The sequence below is a fragment of the Malaclemys terrapin genome, chromosome 24 (genome assembly GCF_027887155.1).
Source record: "Malaclemys terrapin pileata isolate rMalTer1 chromosome 24, rMalTer1.hap1, whole genome shotgun sequence".
NCBI classification, from domain to species: domain Eukaryota; kingdom Metazoa; phylum Chordata; order Testudines; family Emydidae; genus Malaclemys; species Malaclemys terrapin.
Genome location: NC_071528.1, coordinates 5,503,317 through 5,517,577, shown reverse-complemented (window position 1 = coordinate 5,517,577; position 14,261 = coordinate 5,503,317). Strand labels below are relative to the sequence as shown.

Sequence of the window (14,261 nt, the reverse complement as noted above, 5' to 3'; positions counted from 1 at the left end):
AGCTATGGGATAGCTACCCACAGTGCAATGCTCCAGAAATCGACGCTAGCCCCGGAACATGGACGCACACCACCGAATTAATGTGCTTAGTGTGGCCGCGTACATTCGACTTTATACAATCTGTTGCCCAAATTCGAATTAATCCCGTAGTGTAGACATACCCTTAAAGAGCGAGCCTCTCCGGCCTGAGCTGAAGGTCCTAGCTCTGTTAGCCAACTCTGCAGCAGGCTTATTGCCCCTTACATATGGCCCAGCTACCATTCGAGGGGGACAGAGCGCCACCCTGAGTGGGTTACACATGCACATTTACTAATGTGCTTTGTGCACAATCTAAATACATCCAGTTGTTTTATTTGGTGGGACTTGTAGATTCCTTGGTCGATGACTAGAAATGATTTAGTTTAGTTTCACCAGCAGTAAAAACCTGCCCTTGGTTGGCTGTGTCACATGATGGACAGCAATAGAATCATAGAATATCAGGGCTGGAAGAGACCTCAGGAGGTCACCTAGTCCCACCCCCTGCTCAAAGCAGGACCAACCCCAACTAAATCATCCCAGCCAGGGCTTTGTCAAGCCAGGCCTTAAAAACTCCTAAGGAAGGCGATTCCACCACCTCCCTAGGGAACCCATTCCAGTGCTTCACCACCCTCCTAGTGAAATAGTGTTTCCTAATATCCAACCTAGACCTCCCCCACTGCAACTTGAGACCATTGCTCCTTGTTCTGTCATCTGCCACCACTGACAACAGCCGCGCTCCATCCTCTTTGGAACCCCCCTTCAGGTAGTTGAAGGCTGGTATCAAATCCCACCTCTCTTCTCTTCTGCAGACTAAATAACCCCAGTTCCCTCAGCCTCTCCTCATAAGTCATGTGCTCAGCCCCTAATAATTTTCATTGCCCTCCACTGGACTCTCTCCAATTTGTCCACATCCCTTCTGTAGTGGGGGGACCAAAACTGGACGCAATACTCCACGTGTGGCTGCACCAGTGCGGAATAGAGGGGAATAATCACTTCCCTCAATCTGCTGGCAATGCTCCTACTAATACAGCCCAATATGCCATTGGCCTTCTCATCAACGAGGACACACTGATGACTCATATCCAGCTTCTCGTCCACTGTAATCTCCAGGTCCTTTTCTGCAGAACTGCCACTTAGCCAGTCAGTCCCCAGCCTGTAGCGGTGCATGGGATTCTTCCGTCCTAAGTGCAGGACTCTGCACTTGTCCTTGTTGAACCTCATCAGATTGCTTTTGGCCCAATCCTCCAATTTGTCTAGGTCACTCTGGACCCTATCCCTACTCTCCAGCGTATCTACCTCTCCCCCCGAGCTTAGTGTCATCCGCGAACTTGCTGAGGGTGCAATTCATCCCATTATCCAGATCATTAATAAAGATGTTGAACAAAACTGGCCCCATGACCAACCCCTGGGGCACTCTGCTTAATACCAGCTGCCAACTAGACATCGAGCCATTGATTGCTACCCGTTGAGCCCGACAATCCAGCCAACTTTCTATCCACCTTATAGTCCATTCATCCAATCCATACTTCTTTAACTTGCTGGCAAGAATACTGTGGGAGACCGTATCAAAAGCTTTGCTAAAGTCAAGGTATATCACAGTCACCGCATTCCCCATATCCACAGAGCCAGTTAGCTCATCGTAGAAGGCAATCAGGTTGGTCAGGCATGACTTGCCCTTGGTGAATCCATGTTGACTGTTCCTGATCACCTTCCTCTCCTCCAAGTGCTTCAAAATGGATTCCTTGAGGACTTGCTCCATGATTTTGCCAGGGACTGACATGAGGCTGACCGGTCTGTAGTTCCCCAGGTTCTCTTTCTTCCCTTTTTAAAATATGGGCACTATATTTGCCTTTTTCCAATTATCCAAGACCTCCCCCGATCACCATGAGTTTTCAAAGATAATGGCCAATGGCTCTGAAATCACATCAGCCAACTCCCTCAGCACCCTCGGATGCATTGCATCTGGCCCCATGGACTCGTGCACGTACAGCTTTTCTAAATAGTCCTTAACCCAGAGGTGGGCAAACTATGGACTGTGGGCTGAATCTGGCCTGTGAGATGTTTTAAGCCGGGCCGTGAGCTCCTGCTGGGGAGCGGGGTCTGGGGCTTGCCCTGCTCCAGCGCTCCAGCCGGGGCACCGGGTCGGGGGCTGTGCCACGCGGCTCGGCCCCACTCTACACGGAACACCGGGTCGAGGGCCGCATCACGTGGCTTGGCCCCGCACCAGGTGGGGACTGCACCATGCTCCTTGGCCCCGCTCCAGCTCAGGGGCCGGGTCGGGGGCCACACCACACAGCTCGGCCCTGCTCCAGCGCTCCAGCTGGGGCGCCGGGGCAGGAGACGCACCATGCAGCTCCTGGAAGCAGCTGCATGGCCCCGCTCTGGCAGGGTCGGGGGCCGCTCCACGGATAGGAGCCAGAGAAGGGACATGTCCTCACCCCAACCCCAATTTTTTGAGCATTCATGGCCCGCCATACAATTTCTATTCTCCAATGTGGCCCTCAAGCCAAAAAGTTTGCCCACCCCTGCCTTAACCTGTTCTTTCGCCCCTGAGGGCTGCTCACCTCCTCCCCATGCTGTGCTGCCCAGTGCAATAGTCTCGAAGCTGACCTTGTCTGTGAAGACCGAGGCAAAAAAAGCATTGAGTACTTCAGCTTTTTCCACATCATCTGTCACTTGGTTGCCTCCCCCATTCAGTAAGGGTCCCACACTTTCCCTGATCACCTTCTTGTTGCTAACATACCTGTAGAAACCCTTCTTGTTACCCTTCACATCCCTTGCTAGCTGCAATTCCAATTGTGCTTTGGCCTTCCTGATTACACCCCTGCAGGCTCAAGCAATATTTTTATACTCCTCCCTAGTCATCTGACCAAATTTCCACTTCTTGTAAGCTTCCTTTTTGTGTTTAAGCTCACCGAAGATTTCTCTGTTAAACCCAGCTGGTATGCTGCCATATTTACTATTCTTTCTACACATCAGGATGGTTTGTTCCTGCACCCTCAATAAGTCTTCTTTAAAATACAGCCAGCTCTCCTGGACTCCTTTCTCCCTCATATTAGCCTCCCAGGGGATCCTGCCCATCAGTTCCATGACGGAGTCAAAGTCTGGTTTTCTGAAATCCAGGGTCTGTATTCTGCTGGTCTCCTTTCTTCCTTTCGTCAGGATCCTGAACTCGAACATCTCATGGTCCCTGCTGCCCAGGTTGCCATCCACTTCTATGTCCCCTACCAATTCTTCCCTGTTTGTGAGCAGCAGGACAAGAAGATCATGGCCCCTAGTTGGTTCTTCCAGCACCTGCACCAGGAAGTTGTCCCCAACACACTCCAAAAACTTCCTGGATTGTCTGTGCACTGCTGTATTGCTCTCCCAGCAGATGTCAGGGTGATTGAAGTCCCCCATGAGAACCAGGGCCTGTAATCTGGAAACTTCTGTTAATTGTCCAAAGAAAGTCTCGTCTACCTCATCCTCCTGGTCTGATGGTCTACAGGAGATGCCCACCACGACATCACCCTTGTTGCTCTCAACTCTAAACTTAACCCAAAGACACTCAACAAGCTTTTCTCCAGTTTCATACTGGAGCTCTGAGAAATCATACTGTTCTCTTACATACAGTGTAACTTCTTCACCTTTTCTCCCCCGCCTGTCCTTCCTGAACAGTTTATACCATCCATGACAATACTCCAGTCATGTGAGTTACCCTACCAAGTCTGTTATTCCAATCACATCATAGTTCCTTGACTGTGCCAGGACTTCCAATTCTTCCTGCTTGTTTCCCAGGCTTCTTGCGTTCATGTACAGGTACCTAAGTTAACTAGCTGATTGCCCTACTTTCTCAGTATGAATCAGGCGGCCTCCCCTATTGCACTCTCCTCCTTGTGCTTCCTCCCGGTATCCCACTTACCTCAGGGCTTAGGTCTCCATCCCCCGGCGAACCTAGTTTAAAGCCCTACTCACTAGGTTAGCAAGCTTGCCTACGAAGATGCTCTTCCCCCTCTTCGTTAGGTGGATCCCATCTCTTCCTCGCAATCCTTTCTGAAACAACATGCCATGGTCAAAGAATCCAAAGCACTCTCTCCGACACCACCTGAGCAACCACGCATTTAATTCCACAATTCGATGGTCCCTACCTGGGCCTTTTCCTTCAACAAGGAGGATGGACGAGAACATGACTTGCGCCTCAAACTCCTTTATCCTTCTTCCCAGAGCAGTACCTGCTCAAGGTCATTCTTGGTAGCATCATTGGTGCCCATGTGGAGAAGTAGGAAGGGGTAGCAGTCTGAGGGCTTGATCAGTCTCGGCAGACACTCCATCACATCCTGAATTATAGCTCCAGGCAAGCAGCACACTTCTTGAGTTTCCCGGTCTGGACTGCGGATGGATGACTCCATCCCCCTTAGGAGGGAGTCCTCGACCGCCATCACCCGTCTCCTCCTCTTGGGAGTGGTGGTCATGGAACCCCCATCCCTAGGACAATGCATCCCATACCTTCCGGTCGATGGGGTCCCCTTCTGATCCCTTCCCTCAGATGACTCTTCCAAACTATTCTCGGCTGTAGTACCTGGGCAGAGAGCCTGAAAACAGTTTTTTACCTCTAGCTGCATTGGGGTACATGGGTTCTCCTCTTTCTTCTTCTGGAGGTCACATGCTGCCAATTTTCTACCCCCCTCCCCCCCAAAAAAGGGAGATTTGGTTAAATTATGTCTGGTTGACTAGATGAGCTACCCAGAGAAAGGGATTTGCCTGGGGTGGGATATGGCCATGAGGGAATTTTCATAACAGCAAGTCCTGAGGGTGGTACCCGAGAGGGAACAGGGCTAACAGGGTGTAGCCATGGCAGTAGGAAGGGAAGGGGAGGAGAAGTGACTGCAGTTCAGAGAAGAGGGTATAGGCAATGGGTTTGGATAATCAGGGCGGCGATCAGGAAAGTGACTTTGGCCCCACGTGAGGGGAGATGACATCAGTTTGGGGAGGAGGGTTTAGTTAACGGGAGTGGGGATTCAGCTAATCAGAGACAGTGATGCTGGATGTGATTCTGATGGGCCCAAGGTTATTGGGGTTGGCATGTCCGATCAATTGATGCGATGTGTGAGAAGTGCCCGCACTCTGGTTATTTGGAGAGCAATACAGCCAACTTCAGGAGATCAAAGATCATGAGCCAAACCCCAAATAGCTTAATTTCAGGATTTTTTTAAAAAAGACTATATTGGTTGCTGAACTCCCCCTGCCCATCCCCAGTGTGTGGGACAATCAGCGCTGCCCCTTCTGGCAAATACATTGGGCGGGTGATTTTGGCCCCTGCTGCAGGAGCTTTCACCCCCACATCTAACCAGTAATGAATTCTGTCCCCAACTTTCACGTCAACCCTATTAATCACCACCACCCCCAAATTCCAACATGAGTCCCACATCAGTTCAGCCTCCAGCCTCAACTCTGCTCCTCCTAGGATTCTTCACTCCTGCTCTCCCAGGCCTGGGGGGCTGCAGTGGCATCCCCTCCTCCCCTTCCAGGCTGGTGGGGGGGCAGCTCCAGGGTTTTTTCACTCTCTTCGGCCCCTTTCCAGGCCAGGTGCTGAATGGCATGGGGGAGCAGGGAGCCATCCTGACCCCGTTGCTCACAGGAGGGAGGGGGCCTGTGCACAGGGCCGGCTCCAGGCACCAGCTTAACAAGCAGGTGCTTGGGGTGGCCAAGGGAGAGGGGCAGCACGTGCGGCAATTCGGGGGCGGCAGGTCCCTCACTCTCTCTAGGAGTGAAGGACCTGCCGCTGAACTGCCGCCGCTGCCGATCGCGGCTTTTTTTTTTCCCAATTGCTGCTGCCGGTCGCGATTGTGATCGTGGCTTTTTTTTTTTTTTTTTTTTTTCTTTTGCTTGGGGCGGCAGAAATGCTGGAGCCGCCCCTGCCTGTGCAGCTCAGTGAGAAGGGTGTGAGCTCCTGAGGGGGAAGGGGAAAGACCTCCAGCTGCTTCCTGCAGAATCTCGGATTGATTTTTCTGCCCCGGGGGGCAGGGAATGGGAGCAGGCAGCCAATTCAAGGGCTCAAATTGGCTAGCAGGCTGGAGCTTCTTGCACTGGCAGGAGACTGGTGACTGTGGGGGAAATAGATGTTAAAGGGGGGCCGGGGAGACGTGGCCGTTGTTTGGCTAAGGGGGATGGGAGAGTAAATGGGAGCTCGAGGGTGACTCGAATTTATCACCCTAATTAATCATGTAGATGACTATTTCTGATCAAGTATCGGGGGGTAGCCGTGTTAGTCTGTATCTACAATAACAACAAGGGGTCTGGTGGCACCTTCAAGACTAACCGATTTATTTGGGCATAAGCTTTCGTGGGTAAAAACCTCACTTCTTCGGATGCAGTGAGGTTTTTACCCACGAAAGCTTATGCCCAAATAAATCGGTTAGTCTTGAAGGTGCCACCAGACTCCCTGTTGTTATTTCTGATCAGGCAGCGTCAAGGGCGGCCCTGCCCAGCCGGGGGTGGGCGGGGTCCTTCACGGCTCTGCGGCGCAGGGCCCAGACGTTCAGGCAGCCGCTAGGGCAGGCAGGGCGGGTCCTGCGTGGGGCCGCGTCGCGGGCGCATGCGTAGACGGGGTGACTTTGAGGCCGGCGGCCGAGGCTGGGCTGGGAGCAGGATGCTGAACAAGCTCATGGGGCCCCGCTACGCCCAGCTGCTCCGGAACTGGTGAGTCCCCCCCGGGACCCCCCCCCCGGGCCCCTGTCACTTCCCTGGGGCCCTGCCTGGAGCCGCTGCGGGGGGCTGGGCACGAGCCCCCCCTCCCCCTCCCCTTCTCGCGGCTGCGGGGTGGCGGGTCCGGGGCAGAGCGGGTGTGACCAGCCCGCGCCCGCCTCCCGCTCTGCAGTTCGCTTCTCGGGGCAGAGAGCGGAGGTGAAAGACCAGGAGAAGCGGTTAGAGCCCGGCTGGTCATTGGGCAGCGACCCGGGGAGAGGTTGAGATAAAAGAGAAAATCTAAACTGGATGTGCTAAAAAAAAACCGTACCTGGGATGCAGCGTTCCCCGGAGATGACAGGAAGCGCTGATAAGTGAGGTCGAGTCATGACTCTCAAACTCCGCCACCTTGGTGTCTGTTGGCAAAGACTGATGGGCAGATTGGGTAGCCTGCTAATGTAAAATACTTGATACACCTGATGCTGTTTCTTAATTTAGCTTCCAGCACAGGGGTGGGCAATAACTTTTGCAGGGGGGGCCACCTCACAAATGTTGGTAAGTTGTCACGGGCTGCACGTTTCTACCATATTAATGGGCTCTGGGAGGGAGTTTGGTGCAGGAGGGGCTCTGGGCTGGGGCATGGGATTGGGGTGCAAGGTGCACGCTCTGGCCGGGAGGTGCTTACCACAGACAGCTCCCGGCTGCTGCTGGCATGTCTCTGTGTGCCTCTTGGCAGGGGGGCAGTGGGTCTCCATGAGCTGCCTGCGCCCGCAAGCACTGTCCCCGCAGCTCCCATTGGTTTCCGGTGCTGGGGGTGGGGGCAGCGCACAGAGACGTCTCCCTCCCCTCCCCCCCCCCACGTGGGGCACGCAGAGCTGGCCGGTTCCGGGATCGGAGTGGGGCCATGGCAGGTAGGCTACCTGCCTGAGCGCCTTCTGCACCGTTGGACTTTTAGTGGCCCAGAGATCGTGAGGGGGCAGCCAAAGAGCTGGCGGGCTGGACAGAAATGTTAGACGGGCCAGATCTGGCCCACCCCTGTTCTAGAATGTGGTCAGAGCTGCTAATTTGAGGTGAGGGAAAAATTACAGGCAATTTTGCTATTGTCAGTGTCCTATTGTGAAACAACTCTACTTCCTTTAGTTCAGCTAATATAAGTCCTGGCTCCAGTTCTAAATATGCTACCCAGCTAACATTGAGTGAGTCAAACTGTGCGTTAAATAGGCTAAAACATAGTTTCCTAACCCTAGCTTTCTCTCTGCCTAAGGTACAACACATTTCAAACAGAAATTATTTTGAGGAAGTTCCGTGTTATGCAGGAGGTTAGACTAGATGATCACGGTAGTATCATCTAGCCTTAGAATCTATGAACGTCTAACCATGTTGAAATATAATTTGGCCCAGACTGTTTTCTGGCTTGATCATCTCTAGCGAGATGCAGGGGTTTAGATATTCCTGTACAATGTTTCCAACCCAAACCCTGCAGTGCTGGGCTAGTGTAGGAGAACCAGAAACTGACTACAAATAAGCATGACAAGGTGGGTGAGATAATCTTTTATTGGACCAACTTCTGTTGGTGAGAGAGACAGCTTTGTCTGTCTAACATTCTGGGACCGACATGGCTACAACACCACTGCATACAGATAAGTATGGGCCAGCAGAAATAAACCAAGCTGAGTGGACTGTAAATAGGGGGGGGGAGCAGAAATGATACACAGATAAGGGCACTATTTCTAATTTTCTAGCATCAGGTTAAGCGTAACCCTGAGGGAGAATCATAGGGTTAGAAGGGACTGCAAGGGTTATCTGTCTACCCCCCTGCCAAGATGCAGGTAGACTTGGGTCTAACTGTGTGACTTTCTCTTCAAGATTGCAGCTAAGATTCCTTCTTGAGTAAACAGCTTTGGCAAGTGCTTATTGCTAAAGAAGCTGACAAACATTTAGATATGTAGAAGAGGCGTGGTTGTGTCTGTGTTCTACAGGACCCCCACATTGACCACATGGGGCACCGTAGGCGCTGTGGGATTGGTGTGGGCGACAGACTGGAGACTGATCCTTGACTATGTTCCCTACATTAATGGCAAGTTTAAGAAAGATGATTAAGCTGCTGCTCTTCCCTCTAATGGTAAGTTTTTTTTTTTTTTTTTTTTTTGTCCTGTACTTATCAGAAATAACATGCATACATTTTATTGTTACATGCCATTTGATGTGACCTCCAATATAGAATCCAGCAATTTGAAACTAAATATTCTGTCCAAAAGCTAGTCCCCAAAGAGAACTGTTGCACTTTATCATGTAATTGTCTTTCTGGTACTGAAAGTAAGAAATGGCATCATGACAATAATCTTGATAAGAACTTGCCCAGCTCAGATATGCTATCAGTGTACCTTAGTAGAAACTAGCCAGTTTCATTTTAGATTACATTATTACATTCTTTTAAATTGCATTATTTTTCAGAGTGAGCCAGTGTGGTCTAGTGGATTTTTATTAGCGTAAGTGTTACCAGCTCTAAAATAGAGAATACATATATCACAAGGGAGTTGGCAGGATTAACTAACACTTTATAGCTTCTAAGTGCTGTACAACTTCTACAGAGGAGCTCATAGTAATCACAAGTCTCTTTGTAACGTGCTATTCTGAGAAATATGTGCATTGCATGTTCTGAGCTGATGTGTATTTAACTTCCTCACCCTATCCATCTCTTTCAGTTCCTACAGTACTGAATGGAGTAGCTTGAAAGTTTTAGAACTTAGGAAAGAAATAGAAACAAATGAATTTATTTATAGAATTGAAAGCAATTCAGGACAGTATTAGCCAAATGCCTTATAAAAAAAAACAGAACTGTTGTTCCATATTGCAACAAATTAGAGGTCACTACATCTATTTGTGAATATCAAAGCTAGGATTCAAGATCTGGTTAGAGGCTGAGGTTTAGCAATACACATACCTAGTAAGAAGACTGTGTTGGTAAATACATTCCTATTGTATCAATTCATGGGATTAAAATAATCTCTTCAAAGTACAATTTCTGTGTTGTTGTTGTAGGGCTTCTTTTAATAGACCCATTTGCCTCTAGTCTTGGCTAGAAGACCTTACAGGTGTAACCAGCTTCCTGGACAGGGACAACGTGGATACTTTTTTCCAGTTAAAAGCTCTTTATTTCATATAACATACTAAGAGATGGAAAAGAAACATGCTTCACTTAAGCTTTTACAGCATATTGACCATTCTTGGTCATTGACTGACACGCCATAAATCTAAAGCAGTGTTTCCCAACTGATGGGTCACAAAAGGCAATCAAGGGGGTTGTGAGACATTGAACGTTTTCTTGCAATCTAAAGCAAAGAGAGTCTCTCTCCCTGCACATGCTTCCATAGCAAGCAACCTTTTGGAACACATGCAAATTATGTAGGTTTAATGTTGTCACACTATTTATTCTTTTTTTATAGTAAAGGTATTGTGAACATTTCTCTTGGAATAAGCAATCACCAACCTGAAAAGGTTGAGAAACAGTGGTCTGGGGGGAGTTCGGCATCATGGTATTTATTTCATGTGTATTTATAGTGCTTGATCCTATGGCATCTTGAGAGAATCTCCTTTTATTAAACACTATTGATTGTGAGGGGATTTGAGAGTCTGAAAACACAGAACACATTAGAAACTAGAAAAAATTGCCTTTTTTCTTTAAAAGGAAAATCTTATCCTTTGTCAGAGGTATTTGTAAGAGAGAATGGTTCATTTTTGTGCATTCCCCTATGTCAAAACATTTAACAAAAGTGCAAGTTCCATTAGCAGCTTCATGGGGGAAAAAAGACACCACTCCATAATGGGGGCTAGAGTGTTAATGTGGGATTAATTTATTTATGAAAGTTGATAAATTGCTCTAGGAAACTTAATGCATTAACATTCACAGTCACTTGCTATACTAACTGCTAAGCCTGTTAATGGAAATGCTCTAAAGTTGGGCTGCAGTACCTAATTTATGTAATAAGGCTTTACTCCATTTAAAAAAAGGGTGTTGGGCAGTAAATACATGGAAGTGGGTGAATGTGAATTATAGTTTCAGGAACATGTTGAATTAATGGCATTCACATGGGTCATATTCAACTCCTATTATACATGTTGTATTTAGAAACAGAAGAGTGATCTACAGTTGTAAGAATAGGGAGAAATTGGTTGTGAATCTGAAAGTGGAAGGCAATTTGGGTGAAAGTGATCATGAAATTACAGATTTCATGATTTCTAATTAAAGGAATGAGCAAGAGCAGCAGTATAAGGACAATGGACTTCAAAAAACCAGACTTTAACAAACACAGAGAACTGGTAGGTAAGATCCTATGGGGAGCAAATGTAAAGGATAAAGGAGTTCAGGAGAGCTGGCAGTCTCTAGGACATTAAGCACACAACTCAAAACCACACCTATGTGAAGGAAAGATAAGAATAGTAAGAGGCCAATGTGACTCCATCAGGAGTGCCTTAATGACCTGAACATCAAAAAGGAATCCTACAAAAGGTGGAAACACTGACAAATTGCTAAGGAGGAGTATAAAAGAATAGCACACGCATGTAAGGACAAAATGAGTTAGACCTAGCAAGGGACATAAAAGGCAATAAGAAAAGGTAATTTAAATACACTAAGAACAAGAGAATGATGAAGGAAAGTATAGGCCCTCTCTCTACTTAACAGGGAATGAGAGCTAATAACCGATGACCTCAAGAAGGCTGAGGTGTTTAATGCCTATTTTGTTTCAGCCTTCACGAAAAAGGTTAATAGTGACCAGATACTCAACAATAAGAGGAACGAACACAAACCCGAAAATAGAGAGAGAGAAAGGTTAAAGAATATTTAGATAAGTTAGATGTATTCAGGTCAGCAGGGTCTGATGAAATTAATCTTAGGGTACTTAAGGAATTAGCTTGAAGCAATCTCAGAACTACTGGCAATTATCTTTGAGAACTCATGGTGGATGGGTGAGGTTCCAGAGGACTGGAGAAGAGCAAACATAGTTCCTATCTTCTAAAAGGGGGAACAAAGAGGGCTTTAGGAATTATAGAACAGTCAGGCTAACATTAATAAGTGGAAAGATATTGGAACAAATTATTAAACCATCAATTTGTAAGCACCTAGATGATAGAGTTATAGGGAATAGCCAACATGGATTTGTCAGGAATAAATCATGCCAAACACCCTTATTTCCTTCTTCGGAGGACTAGCCTATTAGATGGGGGGAAGCTGTAGACAGGATATGTCTTGATTTTGACACAGTCCCGCATGACATTCTCATAAGCAAGCTAGCTGGTGAAGTGTGGTCTAGATGAAGTTACTATAAGGTGGGTGCACAACTGGTTGAAAGACCATGTTCAAAGAATAGTGATCAATGATTTTCTATCAAACAGGGTGGACATACATAGTGTGGTCCCACAGTGGTCAGTCCTGGGTCCAGTACTAGTCGATATTTTCATAAATGAGTTCGATAATGGAGTGGAGAGTATGGTTATAACATTTGCAAGTGACATCAAGCTTGGAGGGGTTGCTAGTATTTTGGAGCATAGGATTAGAATTAAGACGAACCTTGATAAATTGGAGTATTGGTCTGAAATCAGCGAGATGAAATTCAATAAAGATAAGTGCAAAGGTATTAAGGAATGAAAAAGCAAATGCACAATTACCAAATTGGGAATAACTGGCTTGGTGGTTGTACAGCTGAAAAGAATCTGGGTGTTATAGTGGCTCACAAATCAAATGAGTCAACAATGTGATGCAGTTGTGAAAAAGGCTACTATGATTCTGGGGTGTATTAACAGCAGTGTTGTATGTAAGACAAAGGAGGTAATTGTTCTGCTCTGCTCAGCACCGGTGAGGCCTCAGCTGGCGTACTGTGTCCAGTTCTGGGTGACACACTTTAGGAAAGATGTGGACAAACTGGAAAGAGTCCAGATACAATAAAAGGTCTGAAATCAGACTTACTGGGATAAGTTTTAGAAAACTGGGCACGTTTAGTCTTGAGGAAAGAAGACTTAAGTGGGCCCTGGTAACTTATTTTCAAATATGTTAAGGGCTGTTATATAGAGGACTGTGATCATTTGTTCTGGCTGCTGAAGGTAGGGCAAGAAGTAATGGGTTTAATCTGCAGTAAGGGAGACTTGGGTTAGATATTAGGGAAAATCTTTCTATTTATAAGGGTAGTTAAGTTCTGGAATAGGCTTCCAAGGGAAGTTGTGGAATCCCTACATTGGAGATTTTCAAGAACAGGTTCGGTCTGTCAGGGATGGTCTATGTTTACTTGTTCCTGCCTCAGTGTGGGGTAGGACTTGATGAGCTTTTGAGGTCCCTTCCAGCCCTTTCTAGGATTCTACGATATCAAAGCAAACAGGGCACCTATCTGGTTCCATATCGTCATTAAACAGACTTTTAAAATAGTGACATAGCTGTACTTCTTGTTTCCCTTACTTGTCTGTGAGTCGCTAGAAACTCCTTGTGCATAGATCTCTGAATTTTCAGATCTTAGTCTTTTGCACTGGCTGCCATGACACTTTGCAGGAAATGTTGCTTATTAACTGTTTGTTTTTATTGTAGGCAGCATTTATGGGCTGGACTGGGTGTATTGGATCCATTCTTCCTTTCGAAGACCCTAGTCTGATGTGAATTTGAAATGCTCATTGTGGACTTCAGGAGAGGCTGTGATGTTACTTTATCTTCTACTGAACAGTTATGAACAATCAAATTTAATTTAACATACTGACTGCACAAATGTGTGAACTTGCTTCCGGGTCACTTTCACAAGCGGTCTCGTTCTGATGGGCTGAATTCATAAAACAGATGTACAAAATAAATCATAAACTGAATAACTTTTGTGATAAATGTTTACCTTTTTCCTCTTGGAAGCTGTTCTAAAGAATGAAATCTCCTTTGGGCTGCATATTACCAGCCTTTGGCATCTCACTTGGGTTATGTTGTGTATGTTAAACTTATTGCATTCGTGAGTCATAAATTTATGAGAAATGGCTCTGGTCCTCAAACCATTATTGCAGTAACCTGGAACCAATACCTGTGGACTCCTCTAATGGTTAACTTTCCGTAATTGATGCTGTAAAGTAGCATAACAATCGATTCCACTGACTTAGTGTAGATAACTTAAACTTCACTATCCTACTGGCTATTTCAATACAACTAAATTGATTTAGTGTACCTTACCTTGTGAAAAATAAATTTGAGGGAACAATGTAATACCAGAACACTTATTAGATGGAAATGGATTGAGCAGTTAAAGGGAGATGGAGGTAGGATTTGTGGTGGCCCAGTCCTTTGTGCTCTCAAGTCAAACAGCAAAAGCTTCAAACTTGGCAAGAATGTCTTCTTAACTACTCAAGACTAAAAATATATCCTCTTCCATTACCGTTTATGAAGGCTTATTCTTGCATATATACACAGCAGCACTGTTTTTCTTTGTGTTTTAATCTTTAATTCTACCCTTCAGAATCTTGCATATGGTGAATTACTTAAATGGAGTCTTTACTAAACAATTTTGAAGATATATCTGTATTTGGATGCTGTTGAGGTGTTGTTTAGTTCAGGGCCGAAG

General features: G+C 46.7%; 1 protein-coding gene across 1 annotated transcript; it reads left to right on the top strand.

The window, feature by feature from the left end:
• The first annotated feature begins 6,577 nt into the window (after window positions 1-6,577).
• Window positions 6,578-13,529, top strand: LOC128828804 (cytochrome b-c1 complex subunit 10). The gene is made up of 3 exons (XM_054013760.1): window positions 6,578-6,696; window positions 8,661-8,803; window positions 13,256-13,529. The coding sequence occupies exons 1-2, from the start codon at window positions 6,593-6,595 to the stop codon at window positions 8,779-8,781; spliced, it is 225 nt and encodes a 74-aa protein (XP_053869735.1). The 5' UTR covers window positions 6,578-6,592; the 3' UTR covers window positions 8,782-8,803; window positions 13,256-13,529.
• Window positions 13,530-14,261: the final 732 nt, after the last annotated feature.